We start from the raw sequence: 21,378 nt of genomic DNA on the forward strand, positions 1-21,378 counted from the left end.
TGCAAACTTGGTTGCTTCACTGTTTAACCCCAACTCCAGGTCATTGATGAACAGGTTGAAAAGCACCGGTCCCAACACAGGGATTGACAAGGCCAGGGGACATTGCACTATTTGGGCAGCACTTGAAGATGAAGCCTCCTGAGATTGAGCATTGGTAGCGTTTTGGATATTGATTGGGGGTAGGGACTTCTCCCGGGACTTCTTTACTGGTTGTGGTAAAGTTCCTGTCATCATGGGGCTCACCTCAGAAGAATTTGTATTTACAATGTCATGTAATCTGTCATTAAGTTCCGACAGCAGCGCCATTATGTTTCCTTGCTCAGCTTTCCTTGCTCAGCTTTAGGAAGATTCCCAAATGAGGCTGTCTTCAATTGAATTTTCTAAACGCAAAGTCATACTCTTATTGAGTCCTGTGGACATACTGTGTAGGGTCTAACTACAGAGAAAATGGCAACTTTAGCCAAAACTAGGGTTGCCAGCCTCAGGTTGAGAAATTCTTGGAGGATATAATGCCATTCTTGGAGGATATAATGCCATATAGTCCACGGCTCTAAAGCAGTCATTTTCTCCAGGGGAACTGATCAATGTGGACTGGAGATCAGTTGTACTTCCAGGAAATTGCCAGCCCCCCACCTGGAAACTGGTAACCCCATGACCCTCAAGTTAGGGTTGCCAACCTCCAGGTGGTGGCTGGAGATCTCCTGCTGATAGGAGATCTCCTATCGGATATCCATCCGATAGAGATCTGGTCACCTGGAGAAAACGGCTGCTTTGGCAATTGGACTCTATGGCACTGAAGTCCCTCCCCTCTCCGAACCCTGCCCTCCTCAGGCTCCGCCCCCAAAATCTCCACGTGTTTCCCAACCCGGAGCTGGCAGCCCTACCTCAAGTACTAACGTGAAGATTGGTGAGTGAAAACGGAAGAGATTAAAAATGTACCGAGAAAAAAAACCTTTAGAAGGCTGGAAAGGTTCGTTTCCCCTCAGCCCTTGCAGCCCGCTTGGCCTTCCCTGTCTTTCCCGCCCAAACCCGCGGCCAGCCTCGCGCCCGTGGAGCCGCCTCAGTTTCAAACTCCGGTCCCCTTCCGTTGGAACTTTGCAACCGCCTTTCTTCGGGACGGGGGGGGGGGGTTGCCCGCGGTTCCTGCAAAGCTCTGGGAACCAGCAGCAGGGCCCCTCCCCCTCGCTCTCCTCCTTCGCCTGCAAGAGCTCACGCGACACCCCCCCCTCTTTCTCCTCAGCTTGTAAAAAAAAGTGACTTTGGAAAGCGATAGCTGAAAAGCAGCCGGTCCCCCCCCCCTCCTCGCCTCCCCCCTTCCTCTCAGGAAAAAAAAACCCATTAATTTCCTGCCTCGGCTCCTCCCTCCCAGCTCCAAATCGAGTTCCCTCAGGGCGGCTCTTTGCACACGCGGCGGAGACGGGCAGAGGTGTCGCTCCATCATCCCTCGTGCGGAGATGAGGAAACTTCACGGGAAAGTCGCCGCTTTTCTCCCTTTCTGGCTGCTCCTCGAGCAGGTTTCCAGCTCCCTCTACGACAACCGTTACGCCGGGTAAGTCCGCCCGCTCTTTTTTGGTGCGTCGGCGCGCGCCGTGGCTTGGCGGCTCCCTCGTTTCCACCGGTTTGGTTTCCCCGGATACTTGGTGGGCATGGGCGAGACCCCATGGGTGGACTTTGTGTGTGTGTGTGTGTAAAGTGCCTTCAAGTCGCAGCCGACTTATGGCGTTAACGTATATGTTATAAGGGGTTCACTTGAGCGTTGCGGGGGGCGCTAGGGAACGAGAGCTCTCCCCCTGAAGACTTTGCGCCTGTCGTTGGAGTTGCTTTCTGTGCCGGGGTGGGTGAGGGGAACGAGCTCGGAAAAGGTAATAACAAAGGAGAGATTGGGCACCGAGGAAATTAAGATCTCGAAGGAAAAATGAGCCAAGGTGCGACAACAAAGACGGATCTTTTAAAGTGTGACTTCCTTTGTGCCGCCCCCCCCCCCCCGTGATCAACTCTTGGAGTGATAATGGGTGTTTCTAGGACAAGAGGAGTATCTAAACTGGAGTTATTGTGGCAAGAGGAGAAGGCACTGAAATCAAAGTTTTCAGAGTTGGAATGATAGAAGACCCAAGGAATGATCATACTAGAATGGAGCAGTAATGGAACTTTACTGTGGACTGACAATCCATGGAGAAATGACAGCAGATAGAATCCACTACAAGCATGGGGAGGAGAATGTTTGTTCCTGGGAGCTCATGGCAGCTTCTGTGCCATTTTATTTGCTGTTAACTACCTCGCGTTTGCCCTGACATGGATAGCTCAGGCTAGCATAGGGTTGCCAACTTCCGGGTACAAGCTGGAGATCTCCTGCTATTACAACTGATCTCCAGCTGATAGAGCTCAGTTCACCTGGACAAAATGGCCCCTTTGGCAATTGGATTCTATGGCATTGAAGTCCCTCTCCTCAAGTCCCGCCCTCCTTAGGCTCCGCCCCAAAAATCTCCTGCTGGTGGTGAAGAGGGACCTGGCAACCCTAGGCTAGCACAATCTTTTCAGATTCTAGGAAGCTAAGCATGATTGGTCCTGTTTAGTATTTGGATGGGAGACCATCAAGGAATTCTGGGATTGTGATGCAGAGGCAGGCAATGGCAAACCACCTCTGAATGTCTCTTACCTTGGAAACCCTACAGGGCTGCCTTAAGTCAACTGCAACTTGTGGCTCTCTCCACCACCACTTAGCATTTACCTAATTCCTTGTATCAATTTTATTTCTGCCCTGCCTCTTTAGTTTAGCCATTTTTTATGTAGTCTTATTGGTATCAATGTGCAGTGTAGTCCTAGATGATTGGTTCTTGTAGGTTATCCGGGCTGTGTAACCGTGGTCTTGGAATTTTCTTTCCTGACGTTTCGCCAGCAACTGTGGCAGGCATCTTCAGAGTAGTAACACTGAAGGACAGTGTCTCTCAGTGTCAAGGGTGTAGAAAGAGTAATATATAGTCAGAAAGGGGTTGGGTTTGAGCTGAGTATTGTCCTGCAAAAGTATTGTCCTGTAAGTATCAAGATAATGTGCTAATGAGGATATGGTATGTTAATATGGAACCATTGTATCCTGAAGTGATCTGTTAATGTGTGTAATCCAAAACTAATCTGTATGGCTATTGTTGAATGTTGTCTTTGTCTGGAGGTTTTTCAGGGCAGGAAGCCAAGCCTTATTCATTCTTAAACTCTCCTCTTTTCTGTTAAAGTTGTGCTGATGTTTGTGAATTTCAATGGCTTCTCTGTGCAATCTGACAAAATAGTTGGTAGAACTGTCCAGTCTTTCAGTGTCTTGGAATAAGACCCTGTGTCCTGTTTGTGTCAGTCCATGTTCAGCCACTGCTGATTTCTCAGGTTGGCCAAGTCTGCAGTATCTTTCATGTTCTTTTATCCTTGTTTGTATGCTGCGTTTTGTGGTCCCGATGTAAACTTCTCCACAGCTGCAAGGTATACGATATACTCCTGCAGAGGTGAGGGGGTCTCTTTTGTCTTTTGCTGATCGTAGCATTTGTTGTATTTTCTTGGTGGGTTTAAACACTGTTTGTAGGTTATGTTTTTTCAAAAGTTTCTCCATCCTATCAGTGACTCCTTTAATAAATGGCAAGAATACCTTTCCTATGGGAGACTGTTTTTCTTGAGTTTTCTGATTTTTGTTTGGTTCAATGGCCCTTCTGATTTCATTCTTGGAGTAGCCGTTTGCTAGCAGTGCGTGATTTAGATGGTTAGTTTCTTCCTTGAGAAACTGTGGTTCACAGATCCGTCTTGCACGGTCCATTAATGTTTTGATTATTCCTCTTTTCTGTCGGGGGTGGTGGTTGGAGTTTTTGTGTAAGTAGCGATCTGTGTGAGTTGGTTTCCGGTAGACCTTGTGACCTAACTGAAGGTTTGATTTACGGATGACAAGGGTATCAAGAAATGGGAGTTTACCCTCAATTTCCTTTTCCATGGTAAACTGAATGTTTGGATGGATATTATTAAGATGATTTAGAAAGTCCATTAATTTTTCTTCACCATGGCTCCAAATGGTAAATGTATCATCTACGAACCTGAACCAGACTGTAGGTTTGTAAGGTGCTGATTCTAATGCTGTCTTTTCAAAATATTCCATGTAAAAGTTTGCTATTACTGGACTGAGTGGACTTCCCATAGCTACTCCATCAATCTGTTCATAAAATTCTTGATCCCATAGGAAATAACTTGTTGTCAAACAATGGTGAAATAAGGCTGTTATATCTTCTGGAAAAATCTGGTTAATCAATGAGATTGTGTCTTTAACTGGAACCTTGGTAAAGAGGGATACAACATCAAAACTGATTAATATATCCTTTGGATTGAGTCTTAACGGACTGATTTTGTTGATGAAGTGAGTTGAATCTTTGATGTAAGAAGTGGTTTTTCCAATGTGGTCCTGTAGGAGGGTGGTCAAATATTTAGCTAATTCATATGTTGGGGAACCAATGGCACTCACGATGGGTCGGAGTGGAACGGAATCCTTATGAATTTTAGGTAGTCCATATAATCGTGGTGGTTGTGCTTCAGTCTTGCATAGTTTTCTGTGTGTGTCGGGATGAAGAGTGGAATTCTTGATCAGAATGCTAGTTTTCCTGGTAATTTTGCAAGTTGGATCTCGTTTTAGTTTTTTGTATGTGGCAGGGTCCAGAAGTTCCTCAATCTTCTTTTTGTATTCTTCTGTTTTCATGATCACTGTGGCAAAGGCAATGCCACAGTGATCATGAAAACAGAAGAATACAAAAAGAAGATTGAGGAACTTCTGGACCCTGCCACATACAAAAAACTAAAACGAGATCCAACTTGCAAAATTACCAGGAAAACTAGCATTCTGATCAAGAATTCCACTCTTCATCCCGACACACACAGAAAACTATGCAAGACTGAAGCACAACCACCACGATTATATGGACTACCTAAAATTCATAAGGATTCCGTTCCACTCCGACCCATCGTGAGTGCCATTGGTTCCCCAACATATGAATTAGCTAAATATTTGACCACCCTCCTACAGGACCACATTGGAAAAACCACTTCTTACATCAAAGATTCAACTCACTTCATCAACAAAATCAGTCCGTTAAGACTCAATCCAAAGGATATATTAATCAGTTTTGATGTTGTATCCCTCTTTACCAAGGTTCCAGTTAAAGACACAATCTCATTGATTAACCAGATTTTTCCAGAAGATATAACAGCCTTATTTCACCATTGTTTGACAACAAGTTATTTCCTATGGGATCAAGAATTTTATGAACAGATTGATGGAGTAGCTATGGGAAGTCCACTCAGTCCAGTAATAGCAAACTTTTACATGGAATATTTTGAAAAGACAGCATTAGAATCAGCACCTTACAAACCTACAGTCTGGTTCAGGTTCGTAGATGATACATTTACCATTTGGAGCCATGGTGAAGAAAAATTAATGGACTTTCTAAATCATCTTAATAATATCCATCCAAACATTCAGTTTACCATGGAAAAGGAAATTGAGGGTAAACTCCCATTTCTTGATACCCTTGTCATCCGTAAATCAAACCTTCAGTTAGGTCACAAGGTCTACCGGAAACCAACTCACACAGATCGCTACTTACACAAAAACTCCAACCACCACCCCCGACAGAAAAGAGGAATAATCAAAACATTAATGGACCGTGCAAGACGGATCTGTGAACCACAGTTTCTCAAGGAAGAAACTAACCATCTAAATCACGCACTGCTAGCAAACGGCTACTCCAAGAATGAAATCAGAAGGGCCATTGAACCAAACAAAAATCAGAAAACTCAAGAAAAACAGTCTCCCATAGGAAAGGTATTCTTGCCATTTATTAAAGGAGTCACTGATAGGATGGAGAAACTTTTGAAAAAACATAACCTACAAACAGTGTTTAAACCCACCAAGAAAATACAACAAATGCTACGATCAGCAAAAGACAAAAGAGACCCCCTCACCTCTGCAGGAGTATATCGTATACCTTGCAGCTGTGGAGAAGTTTACATCGGGACCACAAAACGCAGCATACAAACAAGGATAAAAGAACATGAAAGATACTGCAGACTTGGCCAACCTGAGAAATCAGCAGTGGCTGAACATGGACTGACACAAACAGGACACAGGGTCTTATTCCAAGACACTGAAAGACTGGACAGTTCTACCAACTATTTTGTCAGATTGCACAGAGAAGCCATTGAAATTCACAAACATCAGCACAACTTTAACAGAAAAGAGGAGAGTTTAAGAATGAATAAGGCTTGGCTTCCTGCCCTGAAAAACCTCCAGACAAAGACAACATTCAACAATAGCCATACAGATTAGTTTTGGATTACACACATTAACAGATCACTTCAGGATACAATGGTTCCATATTAACATACCATATCCTCATTAGCACATTATCTTGATACTTACAGGACAATACTTTTGCAGGACAATACTCAGCTCAAACCCAACCCCTTTCTGACTATATATTACTCTTTCTACACCCTTGACACTGAGAGACACTGTCCTTCAGTGTTACTACTCTGAAGATGCCTGCCACAGTTGCTGGCGAAACGTCAGGAAAGAAAATTCCAAGACCACGGTTACACAGCCCGGATAACCTACAAGAACCAATGAACTCTGACCGTGAAAGCCTTCGACAATAGTCCTAGATGATGTTCAGAAGAGAGAGGGGCATAAGGCATAAATGGCACCACCTCCAAAATGGGAAAGGATATGGATTCCAGGTCTGGTTGAGTTTACTGTATATCCTGTTGGGGTTAAACTGAGAGCCATTCACCACAAGCCACCTATGTATGTACATAAACTGGTTTAGTCTCATTTTAACTTATTTGGGTGAGGCCTTCATAAATGGTTAATGTTTTGGGGGTTGTTGTTTTTATGGGGGGGTTAGCTTAAGATTTCTTTAAAAGTGTACTGTTGCTGTACTCAGTACATACATCAGACACTGGCTTGTGTGTGTGTGAAGTGCCTTCAAGTCACAGCCGACTTATAGCAACCCCTTCTTGGGTTTTCATGGCAAGAGACTAACAGAGGTGGTTTGCCAGTGCCTTCCTCTGCACAGCAACCCTGGTATTCCTTGGTGGTCTCCCATCCAAATACTAACCAGGGCTGACCCTGCTTAGCTTCTGAGATCTGACAAGATCAGGCTAGCCTGGGCCATCCAGGTCAGGGCAGACACTGGCTTAGGGTTTGTTGAATACACAAGGGAGAAAGCAGCTTCTTAGAGTCATTTGGGGTATAAGGAATTTGTCCTACATTAGAAATATAGTTTGGTTTGAACAAAGTCTTGGAGCTGTGGTAGATACTTCTTATTAAGGATGAGTATGCATGGTCTGCATAGTATGCCTGAGTATGCATGGTCTGAGTTCTGTTTAGTGGGAAGAGTCCAGAATTTAATGTGGTGTGCGTCATGATCAAACTAAAATTATTTGCAGGAACATGGTATTAGAAATTGCTTGCCTTTATGACCACTGGAAATAAAGTGGTCCATTTTACAGTAGACTTTTGTGTAAAGAATTAATTCAGTGCTACGCTTTAAATTCTCTCCAAGATAAGCAGATGGAAGTAACAACTGTATTGACCTCTTCGTTTTTATTAAAGCTGTAAGAGCAGACATGTGAATTCCACAGTTGAAAACACAACCATTCATTGAAGTTTAAAATCCATTCCATATCCTTCAGAAAAGGAAAGTACATTGAACTAGTAATATGATATAAAGCATTTCACCTCTGGGTCATCAGCGGTGACAGCACTTAACACATGACAGCTGCTCTATGGTCTGAGTCTAAAGGCTAGTTCACAGGTATCTTCCTTGTTGAAAAATAAACTCCACAATTTTGGCCCTTCCTGGTGATGTGAGGAAAGGCAAGGAACTTAATAGACATGAAGAGAAGATTTCTAGGGTTTATTACAGGTCAGCTATGCAGATACTGTGGGGACACTAGTCCTGCAAATATGGAAGGGGGGTATTTTTTTATTAGATTGCAGATGACTGTGGAAAGCAGTATTTGCTGCGAAACAGACGGTGGGACTCTTTCTGAGCAATAATTGTATGTGTGTGTTAGTTTAATCACCTTTAGGCTGAAACAAGGCAATTAGTAATTCAGCAGCAATTATGCAGCAGCAATTAATAAAACTAAAACCATTGAAAACAAGAGCATCAAAGGCTTTGCTAACAATGGCAAAGACCAATATATAGAGGTAAGAATGTCATACTACGATCTAGGAGACTCCGTTTCAAATCCCCACACTATCATAGAACCTTGCTGGGTGACCATACGCTCTCAGCTCAACCTACCTTACAGGGTTGTTGTGAGGATAGCACGGAGGAGAGGAGAACAATGTAAGTGGCTTTGGATCCTCATTAGGGAGAAAGGCAGGGTACAAAAGAACTAAATACAAAAATAAAAGCTAATAATGGACTGTGCCAGGCAAACTTCCTTTTGGAAGGGATTCCATAGTTGCAGTGCAATCTCAGAGAAGGCCCTGGCACTAGTAAACCTTTTGAAGCTGTGTGCCATCAGAGAAGTGACTGCAGAGATTGCCTCAGCTCAGGAAGACTCAGATGAAAGGATACAGTCCTATAGATACTTTGGAGAGCCAGCGTGGTTAAGAGCGGCAGACTCTAATTTGGAGAACCAGGTTAGATTCTCCACTCCTCTGCATGAAGCCTGCTGGTTGACCTTGGGTTAGTCAGTTTTCTCAGAACTCTTTCAGCCCACGTGGAGGAAGGCAATGGCAAACCACCTCTGAACATCTCTTGTGCCATAAGTCAGCTGTGACTTGATGGCACATGCACGTAGATACTTAGGGTCTGAGACTCTTCCAAGCTTTAAAGATAAATACCAGAACTTTGAATTGAAACAGTCTTGAGTTAGGGAAGATCTTTGTGCATTGGTCCTATGATAAATCTCTGTTATCCTGGCTACTGTGTTTCTTATACGGTGTTTGTTTATTTTTGTGTACTTAATATATACTGTGATATTTTCCCAGTGGGGACCAAAGGCAACTTGGATTGTTCTCCTCTTCCAGCAAGAGCAGTCAAGGGTGTTGTGATTGTTGTGCATAATATGATTATTCATCTGTTACAGATATCTCTTTATGGGAGAGTCCTACAATCTTTGTTGACCAGGACACAGTTCCCAACTCCATTGACTAACAATGTTGTGAAGTATTTTGTAATTTTTTTTTACTTTAGAAGTTTTAAAGTCCTATGTTGTATCGTGTGCTTATGTAGCCCTTTTAAAACAAAAGTGCAAAGCCACTAACAAAACTCCCTCCTACCTACCTGAACTTTTTCTTCTTCTTTCATTTATCCAATTTTATTTGTAGCCCACTCTTCCTGCTTAGACTCAAGGCAGATTGAAGTATATGTACTCCCTTTCTCCATTCCTAGGAGCATATATCTTCCCCTTTTCAAAAAGCACCAATATGCTTTTCCTTACCGCGAGGCTATTGCCTAGTGTTATGGATATAATTGTATGGATATACATGGCATGAACAGAGCAGAAAAGGAAGAATAATTTCCACCACTAAAAATAAGTTTGTATAAGCCATGTATATGTACTTTTAAAAATATGACCCTGAAATGGTTGTTGATGTTCCTATACCACTTAGCCACACCTACAGTACCTACCCTTGGTGTTCTGACTACATTGGTACCATTCTGGAGTAAGTAGTTCAAGGTATGGAGCTTGTGGATCTTATTCTGTCAATACTTGCATTACGTTTGAACTGGCAAACTAGAGCTTCATGGCAGGGGTTTCTTTTTACAAAGTTTAGAAAGACCACCGCAGAAGATAAAAATAGATTATTGCAGAGGAGCAGTATTATCTACGAACTATTCATAAAGGAACTCTGAACAAGCATAACACTCTGCGTTAGCCTTCTGTGTTTTTGTCTGAGGCAACAATGTTTATTTCAGGCAAGACAAGTTTGGAATAGTCCTTTTCATTGGACAAGGTAGTATGCTTTTGCAAGGAACAATGTTACAAAACTGTTGGCACTTGCTTTTCCAGCAGAAGATTTGGCAGTGAAGGCTGTTGCAATCAGAGGGGCTTATCTTTAAATTAAGTGTTTAGTACTGAATGGAGATTTCTGTTTAGTTCTCCCCAGCATGCTAAACTATGAAGATGATCTTGCTTTACTTTGTGTTGATTTGCGTATTTAATAAACATTATTGGCAGAAGCTTTTGGTTATAGAAACATTTAATATTTCAATAATAAACTGTACAAGTGTGACTGTTACCACTGATACATTTCTGTAAAGGGAAGACTAGGATAAATTTAATCACCCGTGTAACGTTTGGCCCCCTGTGGAAAAAAAATACTTCTGTAGCTTTTGACGTCTCAAAATCAGTTGTACATAATGGTAAACACATGAATTTTTATTTGTATGAATAACTATAACTGGGTTTCTGCATTTACGTATAAGAAGCCTGGTTTAGGAGAAAATATTTTTGAAAACTTTTTAGGCATAGGCAAAAGTACCGGTAATTGGCACTGCAATTGAAAGCTGTGCTGTTATTCTGTGCAAATATGTTGTTAATGCTGTTAGAAATGTTTTACTGTAGTGCTAGTACATCCATTTGTCTTTGAGAGTAACCGTCATGAAAAGCAACTTACTATTTCATTCAGGTATTTCACTGGAAATAGTTGATTAGTTATGAGACTGCAAAAGGAATTTCTTTTACTGCTTATCAAAAGTGTTCTGCTTTTGTATCTCTGCTTTAGTAGAAATGATTGTCGCAGAACTCTCTTCAGTGTCTGTGATTCTACCATTCCATCTTGATAAGATATATCACAAGAGAAGAGTTTTCCTGAAAACCATTCCTGAGATGACCAAATTACCATGAAAGTTGTGGGGGAAGGTTTATTTCCAACCTAATTGGTGTGTTTTACATTGAGGTTTAGAATTTTATACATTAGTGCCACAGTGGAAAAAAAATTTTGCCTAGAAAAAGTGTTTTGGGAACTGATGTTTTCCTTGAAATATTATTACTTTACATGTCTAAAATAGGATCTGTGACTGAGTCCTAGAATACACACATTTCTTCTTTTACTGAGAGAATGTATAGTGAATCTAAAAATGAAGCTAAGGCAGGTAACAGAAGAACCTAGAAGATGGAGGATTACAAACCAAAATTAGAGTATATACAGGTGGAGCTAAACATAAACGACTTCTTGCCACATTAAACACTGCCTGGAACAGACAGAACAACATTTTGAGTGAGAAAAATCCCTTCCTATTTTTGATCGGCTTTGTGTATTCTTCATTCCATGTTGGTGACAGTGTTCCTATTTTGTTCCCCAGACCTTTAGCAGGCTGAGTGAGCCTTTGCTTTGGGAATGTCTTGAGTGCTGCAGGGACAGAAACATGTAATATCACCATACCCTGCTGGTACTTCCAATTTACTGTGGACTATAATTTATCAGTGCCTTGACCTGGATGGCCCAGGCTAGCCTGATCTCATCAGATCTTGGAAGCTAAGCAGAGTTGGTTAGGGAGACCTCCAAAGTAGTCCAGGGTTGCTACACAGAGCCGGGCAATGGCAAACCATCTCTTGCCTTGAAAACCTAGAGGGTTGCCATAAAGCAGCTGCAACTTGATGGCATTTTCTGCCTCCATGCTTTAGCAGTAAACTGGGGATGCTTATTATTCTTTCAAATTTCAGAAAAAGATGCTGCCAACTGACATCAAGTGGTATGTGCATATGCTGTTCCTCTGTACTTTGAAGTACTCATCATAGCAAAGTGTGTTATAAGACATTCCTGTAATACCTGAATATATGGTGAATATTTTTCAGATTTTACATATACTGAGTGGGTAACTGGACATAAGATTGAACAGAATAAGGAAGAGAAACTATTGTATCAGAGGAACACATTTTAACAGAACCTAGTTTATCCCCCGCCCTGACCTGGATGGCCCAGGCTAGCCTGATATCGTCAGATCTCAGAAGCTAAGCAGGGTCAGCCCTGGTTAGTACTTGGATGGAGACCACCAAGGAATATCAGGGTTGCTGTACAGAGGAAGGCACTGGCAAACCACCTCTGTTAGTCTCTTGCCATGAAAACCCCAAAAAGGGGTCGCCATAAGTTGGCTGCGACTTGACGGCACTTTACACACACACACAGTTTATCCCCCATGACTTGACCCTCCTCCCAATTTGACAGTTAATGAGGGGAGAGAGACTGTAGAAGAGGCCAAAAATGTTTGCTTATCCATAAGGAAGGTAAGAAGCTTTACTCTCAGTCAGATTTGACTTTGTGTACATAATCACATAGAAAAATTGTTTGACAATTGATGTCATCACAAACTCTAGTCAGAATATTGGCAATGGTTTCTACCCTCATTCTGATTTGACTCTATAACCAAATATGATTGGCTGCATGATAACAGATATTGGCTGAGATCACCACAGAATTGTCCCTATTTTTAAAGGGAGAAAAATGCACCCAAAGAAAAGATGGTAAAAGAAGCAGCTTCAGAGGCAAGAAACACTGTATGACAAACTTAACTCCCTGGTTATGAAAATCAGTTAAAGCATGAAAAATAATAAAAAATTGTTTTTGAAAAAATCAGTTAGAGCCATATGGCACAAAGTGGTAAGCTGCAGTACTGCAGTCAAAAGCTCTGCTCATGGCCTGAGTTTGATCCCAACAGAAGTCGGTTTCAGGTAGCTGGCTCAAGTTTGACTCAGCCTTCCATCCTTCTGAGGTCAGTGAAATGTGTACCTAGCTTGCTATGGGTAAAGTGTACATGACTGAGGAAAGCAATGGCAAGCCACCCCATCAAATATAGTCCGCCTAGTAAACATCGTGATGTGGCGTCACCCCATGGGTCAGTAATGACCCAGTGCTTGCAGAGGGGACTGACTACCTTTATCTTTTATGAAAATCAGTACCATCTATATAATAAAAAATGAGACAAGGTTTACAATGTAGCTGAAGTTGCTATCAAAGGGTAATTTAATATTTTTCTTCACTGTTATTAACTAAAAAGGTAGCTCAAAATAAAATGCGACTCGTTTTTAGACAGACATATATACACATTATAGACAAGTATGTAATAATGAGTTTTGGGGTGTGCCAGATCTGTATTGATTTCAACATTCAAGTATACCTTCAGGAAATATATTCTTCATTAATAAAAAGCAGTTAGTGAACTTATAACATCTAAACTAATGCAGTCTTTTAAGAACGAATTTAAAGTGCATATTTTTGACAAGACCAAACTCGTTCCAAGATTATTGTAGTTAAGACTATCTGAGAATGTTTTACTTTGTTTCGTGGTCTTCATGTTCCCCAGTTCTTGAATAATTTCCCTTTGCAATGTATAGGAGACATTTACATTTGTCTCAGGGCTTATTAGGCTACGTAAGTGGGATAGAAATCAAAACCATGTTTGTTCTTGCTTCACATGCCTTTCTTAAAGTCTCACTTAAATACTCTCTAGAATGGTGTTTATTTCAGGTCATAGCACCAGTCCTCAAATTTTAATGTTGCCAGATATTATCTTAAATAGTTTTTGAGACCAGGGTAAGAGCTTCCTTCAACAGTTCTGAACTCATATATAAGGATGATAAGCTGTAGGAGGCCTTAGTAGGTGATAGGCTGAAAGCAGAAGAAACCTGTGACAAGCCTGACAATCCAGCTAGTAGGGAGTCAGCAGATACAGCAACCCGGGAGACAAGGTCAAAAATGATAGATGCCCAGCCAAACCTCAATCATGGCCTGGAAGTTCTCCAGATCAAGGAAAATCTGCTGCCTCCCCCTTGGGAGTCTGGGAGGACACTGTAGCCCTAAGAACATTTTCCATTCTCAGTCCCAAATACATTATCGCCAAGGGCAGTCAGTTCTAATCCCACCAACCCCAGCAGATTCTGGTGATGAAAAAAATAGATTCACACTTGAATCCTATTATAGAAGAGTTGTCATTATTCAAGACTTTACGGCACTAGTTACTCAACTTCGACCAATCCATGCACCCTTTAAACCTTCAGTATAAAGTTCTCAAATCCAGCACTTCCCAGGTTTCTTTAATTATCTTGGAAACATGCAATTAAATGTGTCATGGCCTCTTTTAAATTTAATGCACTGCAAGGATATAATTCTTAATGACATATTTGTTCAAATAAGAAAACTCTTATTCCTAGGATCTGGCACATCGTATCTGGGATATATTTAGTATGCTGATTACCCTGAAATGTATTTTGTATCAACAATTAATACTTTTCTGCTAAAAAGGGGTCCAGCTACAAGGCCATGAGGCATGGCTACTTTTCCTTTTAACAACTGTGGCTGTAGTTGAAACGCATCTGAAATATCATACATTAGAATGGAACAAAGATGATTTCAAGCTTCAAAGAAAAAGCATAAAGTTTCCAGATACTTTTACTGCAAGAAGTAAAGGACTGAAATTTGGCAGCTTTTCCTACACAATCAAATAGTGACATGCTTACCTTTAAACTGGAAGTTAGATACCAGATGTTATCCTACAACAAAGGAATGCCAAAAAACCAACCATGCTGGAATAATCAGGGTGTCCATTTTAAGCAGTGATTATTTAACTTAAAAAAGAATTTAAAAATGCTACATTAGAACAGACCCACTGTTATCAACATGATTCATTACTTTCCCATAGCCCAAGTTTTTTACCTGTTTTTGGAATAATATAAGTGAAATTAATTCTAACACAATGGTTTACAAAATCGCTCTTTAATTTATTATTTTTTATGTTTTTTAAATGTAGAAACCTAAAACTCATGACTAATCAGGTTATGGATATTGTAGAAGATTCAGCATTCCAAAATATCCATAATATTTTATTAGATATCTGTTCTAAATTATAAACAACTGATGGAGAAATTATGCTTTAGTTTTAAAAAATAAATATTTTATTTAATATGCATGGATTACTTTTTTGTGCTATGCACTCCTATTAACCTCTATTCCTGTTTTGTAAAAGAAACCTTCTCCTGAGATGTTGCTGCCCTAGCAAGAAAGTTTGTTTCCTTATCTTCTGATAGAGAAAACAAGTCGTATTGTCTGTTTGTTATGATTATTGCCCATTTTCTCTTGTGTTTGTGTTAAAGGTCGCTCTCCTTCTTTCTCTGTAGGCATTAAAAGGGGATTAATAGATTCATGGATGATGGGTCTATCAGTAGTTACTAGCCAGGTTGACTAAAGGGAACCTCCATATTCAGAAGCAGTCAACCTCTGAATCCCAGTTCCAGGAGGCAACATCAGGGGAGAGAACTGAGGCCTCTATGCCCTGGTGTTGGCCTCCAAAGGAACTGGTTGGCCACTGTCCAGGATGCTGGACTACATGGATCACTGGCCTGATCCAGCAGGTCTCTCCTTATGTTCTTATATTAAATTGAGGACCAAGCTAGATTAGATGCTGAGAGATCTGTGAATGGGTGTTGTAAGCTGCTTTTTTGTTTAAATCTTTAATAGTAGCTAAGGAAGGGATTTAAAGTGGGGATGTGGCCTAATTTAAGAAGAAGCGTAACCCACAGGCACACACACTGTTTTTCCAGTCTCGTTACCCTCACAAGCAACTATTTGCCCCCATTGGGGGCATCCTGTATGTTTCCTGAAGAGGGAAAATAGCAGCTGTAGGAGACCTTTGAAGTCAGGCTAATGGCATAGCAGGAAAAAGTTAGAACTCTCCTCCTCCTGCATTGCAGCCCTAGTCTGAGTGGGTTCCTATGGATGCTTCTTTACCAGCAAAAATTGCTTAGCTGGTCCATTCATAGATCTGTCTCCTTTTGTTTGACCCTGAAATGCATTGATCAAGCACATTTTCCCAAATGAAGGCAAGAAATCACTTCAGTTCCTGTACATTTGTTTAATTTAATCATAAAACTGACAATATGTCTAACACAAGAAGTAACCAATTTTAATTTACCGTATTTTCCGGCGTACAAGATGACTGGGCGTATAAGACGACCCCCCATTTTTACAGTTAAAATATAGCGTTTGGGATTGTCCCAACTCCGCGGCCTAGGGCCAGCCCTCGGGACTGCGCCCCAACCCCGCGGCTGCCCCCAGACCTCCTGGAGCGCCCCAACCCGAGTCCGTGGCCTGGGGCCGGCCCTCGGGACTGCGCCCCAACCCCGCGGCCACCCCCGGTCCTCCTGGGGCGGCTCAACCCCCGGGGAAACAACACCACTTACCGGGGCGGGAGAAAGAGGGGGCGGGGGTGGCCGGATGAGCTGGCAGCGCACCGGGAGGCGGGGCTGGCAGGAGGAACAGGAGGAGGCCGGGGGCCTACCTCCCAGCATGGAAGAGTGTATGCCGGCCCGGCCGGAGCAAATCTTGGAGACGAGGTGGAGAGGAAGCCTCCCCGGGCAGCGGGAGCCCCGCAGCCAGAGACTCCGGCTGTAGCCAAGGCTCAGCCCCGGGCTCCGGCGGGAGGGTGGGAGCCCGAAGCGGCGGGACGTGGCTCTCGGGGGGGGAGTCGGCGAGGGGAGAAGGGAGCAGGGAAGAAGAGGGGGCCGGGGCAAGAGTAAGGGCCCTCGAGAAGGGCGAGGCTAAAGGCGAGGGGAGGAATGAGCTGACGGCCCGCGGAGGGTGGGGCTAAAGGAGGGTTTGGAGGGGAGGGAAGCCCATAAAGACAGAAGCTGAAGCGGAGGCCGGGGAGGAAAGGGGGCATGTTGGGTGTGCTAGGCGGCAGCCAAAACACCCTGTGCCGGGAGAAGAGAGTGGCCGCCCCGGCCAGCCGGCCAGCCAGCCACCTGCCTGCCTTGCGCTGCCGCTGGAGCGCAGCCGAGCACTTCCCTCCGTGCACCCCGGCGCACCTGGCTTCGACTCCGAGCCGGGCAGTGAGCGCCCTCGCTGGGCTCGCCTCCCCTCCCTCCTCCGGCGGACATGGACAGAGCGGAGGCGGCTCCCCAGGCAGATTCTCCAGTCCGGTTCTGAATTCAGCATCCGGCGTATAAGACGACACCCGGCGTATAAGACGACACCCGACTTTTGAGAAGATTTTCCTGGGTTAAAAAGTAGTCTTATACTCCAGAAAATACAGTAAATCATAGTTCTCGGAAATGTGACTCGTGAAATTTTATTCAATGAATGTATGTCTTCCTGTGGCAGACACAGGCTGCTTCCAGATGTGAGCACAAAACGGTGATCCCACAGTTGAAGCAGCAACTAGCAGGTAGGGATAGCGGCGGAATACTCTGACCCTGTGCTCCTTGCTGCTAGCACCGCCCTTCAACCTCCACCCAGTCCCTTCCCCTTTGTTCTATCAGTGTAGAAATACTAGTGTAACAAGAACCTTGCTACTGTGCCCCCACTGCATGACAGCCCCCCCCCACAGCTGACCCGTGGTATCACACCAGGCTTCCCTGGGTGCCATGGTGCTCAATGTTACCTATCCTGGTGCCTGCCAGGTGTTATAAGAAAGTGGATAGGGCTTCTGCCCACCAGGGCTTCTGATTGTGATCAGAGATCTGAATGAGCATGACGTTATGTAGAAACTCTCAACAAAATCAGGGGCATCAAGCTGTCCACAGTGGTCAGACTGCCAATGTGGAAGCTGCCACAGCTAGTTGACTGTTTTGCTATAGAAAGACATAGCGTATTGGTTCTCTTCTAGGGGCTTGACCTCCTACACATGAGAACATGTGCGATGTCATCCTGGTGACTGGTACTTCCATACCTACCATCTGGTAGGGCAAGGATGGCCAACTTCTCTCGTTTGGGGAGACGTTATATTACCCAGATTGATTTGGGGGCTAGAATTGTATTTTGCCACATAAACCGGCCTTCTCCTGGAAGGCTGCGCTCAGTAATAAATTTGTTGCCATCTAACAATAAGTTTACCACGGTTATAGAGCACATTCACTTGGGTATATCCAAATCCAGACACTGAAGTTTGGATTACCCCTATGCCTTAGAGCTTGAAAACAATTTTTATTTCTCTGCCTTCCTGCCATACATGCCTGGCCACCCTCACCAATTTTTCCTGTGTGTGCTTGCAATGCACAACCCCCTAACCAGTAAGGTCATAAGTCTGGCTCCTTGTCTTCCCATTACATGAATTCCTGCCCTGTGATATGCTGGCAGCTCCATTGGTCCCATATTGCTGACTTAGAGTTAAAGGTTGATCTTGGCTGTGGGAAGCTTGAAGACTACTGCTTTAGGCTACCAGTTAGCGATGATGAACTTAATATTTGCTTTCAGTAGAATGATACCATATAGAAGACTGACATCACAGCAGAGCTGGTAATTCGTGTGGATTTTTTCAAGCATGGCATCTTAATAAGAGCCCAGAGGAAAGTAATTTTTCATCCTACTTGAAAAATGTTTTGTGGGAAAAATGGTGAGAAAGTGTAAAACTTCTGAAAAATGGCTTCGATTGAAAAATAAACCTAGAGGGGCAGGGCATTTAAAATTAGTCACAGACTCCGTCTGCTTATTAAAAAAAACTATTTGTGCCTACAACGAACAAGTCCCTTTAGCCATAATTTGGGGAAAAGGCTCCTGAGTATTGGCATTTGTTGTACCACCTTGGTCATTTGGTTGCTGATATTATGATATTTACCTCTGGTGACAGGGAAGTGTAGGCTGAAGCAAGGATAATTGTGCCGATGCAAAAATATGTCCTTCCCATTTTTAAGGGCATACAAATATGCTTTGAATGTGATCTTTCAAAAAAAGATTGTACCAAACTAGTTTTGGAAAGATCACAATGAGGAAATGCAGAAGGTGGATATTGAGGGGATGGTGTAGTGTGGACACCAAACTGGAACAAAACTGCCACATGGGAGCAGCTTTTGTTAACTTTTGGTTTTGCTTTCATTGAAAATGTACATTTCTGTACAGGCAGAACAACTCTGTTTAATCAGAGAACTCTGGCTGATATCATCACTATGAAATAGGAAATTAACAGTGCAATCCCGGGGAGGGGGAGTGACCAGAGAACCAACTAGGTGCCAAGCCGGTGTACCTCCAAGGTATGCTGGCATAAGCCACTCTTGCACCAGTGCAGCATCCTGTTGGTGCTATGCTGCACCCAACCACCAGCAGGGCACCAGCATAAACCCCTGTACCAGTGTGGGATGGGGTGGGGCAGGGAAAGTGGCAGGAGCTAGCTCCCTAAGCTGTCCCAGGGCAGGAACACCCCCCCCCCCAGGAGCAAGAAGAAGAAGAGTTGGTTTTTATATGCCAACTTTCTCTTCCACTTAAGGGAGACTCAAACCGGCTTACAATCACCTTCCCTTCCCCTCCCCACAACAGACACCCTGTGAGGTAGGTGGAGCTGAGAGAAATGGAAAGTTATGCTGCCAAAAGGCACAGTGCAGCCCATAGGCACCCTTGGTCGCTGCTGACAGCAACACCCTGATCCCCCTCCTAGCTGCCATGTTCCCGCTGCCCAGAACCCCACAGGATGTGTACAAATGCTGTGCCCAGCACCCACTCCCCCTATGGCCAGTTGTGGCACCTAGCAGCCAATATAAACTCCAGGCCATGCAAGGACAGACCAGATGGATTGTATGGATCGGTGGAGGCATGCCACCCGTGGAGTAAACAGATCACGCACCTGGCCCTGCATAGGCAAGCTGTCCTGGGGTGACCACTGGATTAGGCCAAAGGGGGAGGCCTTGGGCTGCGATTGGGCTGTCCTCCACATTAGGGGTGGTAGGATGCAGTCACGGGGGGGCTCCTGGGTGCTGGGTGGCTGGCATTGAGGAGGGAACCTGGGTACATGGAGGGGTAGCAGAATGAGGTTCCAACTGGGAGCGTGTGTGTGTGCGTCATGAGTAGGCTTAAATGGGCTGGGGCTGGCCCAGCGACTAAAAACAAGAAATCCAGTGACACCTTCAACATTCATATTGGTGGTGTTGTAAACCAGGTGAAGAGGTGGAGTAAGCCGATGTAGAAAATAAAGCAGGTGGCACAAGGAGCACAGGGAGGCCAGCCCTGATGGAACCGTTGCTATCCTCAACCACAGGCCTAGCGCAGGGGTGGGGAACCTTTTTTCCGCCAAGGGCCATTTGGATATTTATAACATCATCCACAGACTACAGAAAATTATCAACTTAAAAATTAGCCTACCAAGCCCCAAGGAGCCAGGCATCCAACCAGTGGCGCACTCACCCACCTGGTGGCACAGGATGGTCTGTTGCACCAGCCGGGCGTAGCCGTCCAGCTGCACACCGGAGTTGCTTCTGCTCTGCATGGTCGGGGCCGGATTCTACAGCCGGCTCCTGATACCTCCACTTGCAGGGATGAAATGAGGGCACACTGGCTAAGAACTCCCCCCCCCCCCCTCACGCATTCCTGTCTGCAGGAATTTCATGGGCCAGGGATCACTTATAAGTTATTATCGGATGAGCTTAATGCTCTTTGAGGGCTGTATTGGGAGAGGTGGTCCCGTAGGCATGAAGGTAATTTTAGTTACCCAATAAGATGTAGCCGGTTGCTGTATTTTCAATACTTGGCAGGAGGGGATAATCATTATTTAAGCATATTTATTAATTAAATAGCAATTTAGTTGCTGCCTTGACAACTTTTTGGTGAAAAGCAAGATCTAGATTTGAAAATTATGTAAAACCAACCCATAAAGAGGATGATGTAGCAAGATTTTAGGAGTTGTATTTCAAACACAGACTCAAAGCCAGTTTCTGGAAGAACATTTTTTTATTCCAAACAGCTGTTTGAGTCTCCAAATTCTGCCCTCAGAGGCTTTTCAAAATGGAGTTTGGAGCCCCGGACAAAAGTGTGTTTAGACTTTTATAACCTTTTAATTAGCTCATTATAATATTCTAACTACGCATATTACATAATAACTTGTCATTGGCTCAGAGTTCTAGGGGATGATTTCATTGGTTTATAATACAAATCAGAATAATCTTATTGGGTTACAACATAAGGATAAATCATAGGTTTACAGAAATACAGCAATATTTTCATTGGTCTAGATCAGGGGTCCTCAAACTATGGCCCGTGGGCCGGATCCTGCCCTCGGAGGGCTTTTGTCTGGCCCAGGGACCGAGAAAGCCAGGGTGGCTCCTGCTCACCCCTTCCGGGCTGGGCACACCTTGCCCAGAGCCCCGGCTGGGGCCGACTCCGCTCCACGCTGCCGGTCCGTGCCCCACTGATCTCGCTCCTCACAACCCGCTCCAGTGTCCGGCCGGCCTTGCAACTCAGTGCCCCCGACGACTCTGGCCGCCAGCCGAAGAGAGACACAGCCTGCCAGGCAGGGGCGAGCCAGTGCTGCCTACGGAAGAGGGGGTGGCGGAAGCTGCTCCGAGGCAGCGCCCCACGCTCCCCAATGGCAGGGCCCTGCCCTACAGAGTGTACGCGCTGCCCTGGGACCGCAGGGGAGGAAAGTC

The 21,378-nt window shown here is 44.1% G+C and overlaps 1 protein-coding gene across 1 annotated transcript in view; it reads left to right on the forward strand.

Moving 5' to 3' along the window:
* Positions 1-1,454: 1,454 nt before the first annotated feature.
* Positions 1,455-21,378, forward strand: part of CPA6 (carboxypeptidase A6) — a 69,381-nt gene continuing 49,457 nt past the window's right edge. The window contains exon 1 of the mRNA XM_056854370.1: positions 1,455-1,549. Within this exon, the coding sequence (XP_056710348.1) occupies positions 1,455-1,549 (95 nt within the window). The remainder of the gene's footprint in view (positions 1,550-21,378) is intronic.

This window comes from Euleptes europaea, chromosome 8, assembly GCF_029931775.1.
Source record: "Euleptes europaea isolate rEulEur1 chromosome 8, rEulEur1.hap1, whole genome shotgun sequence".
In the NCBI taxonomy this organism is placed as follows: domain Eukaryota; kingdom Metazoa; phylum Chordata; class Lepidosauria; order Squamata; family Sphaerodactylidae; genus Euleptes; species Euleptes europaea.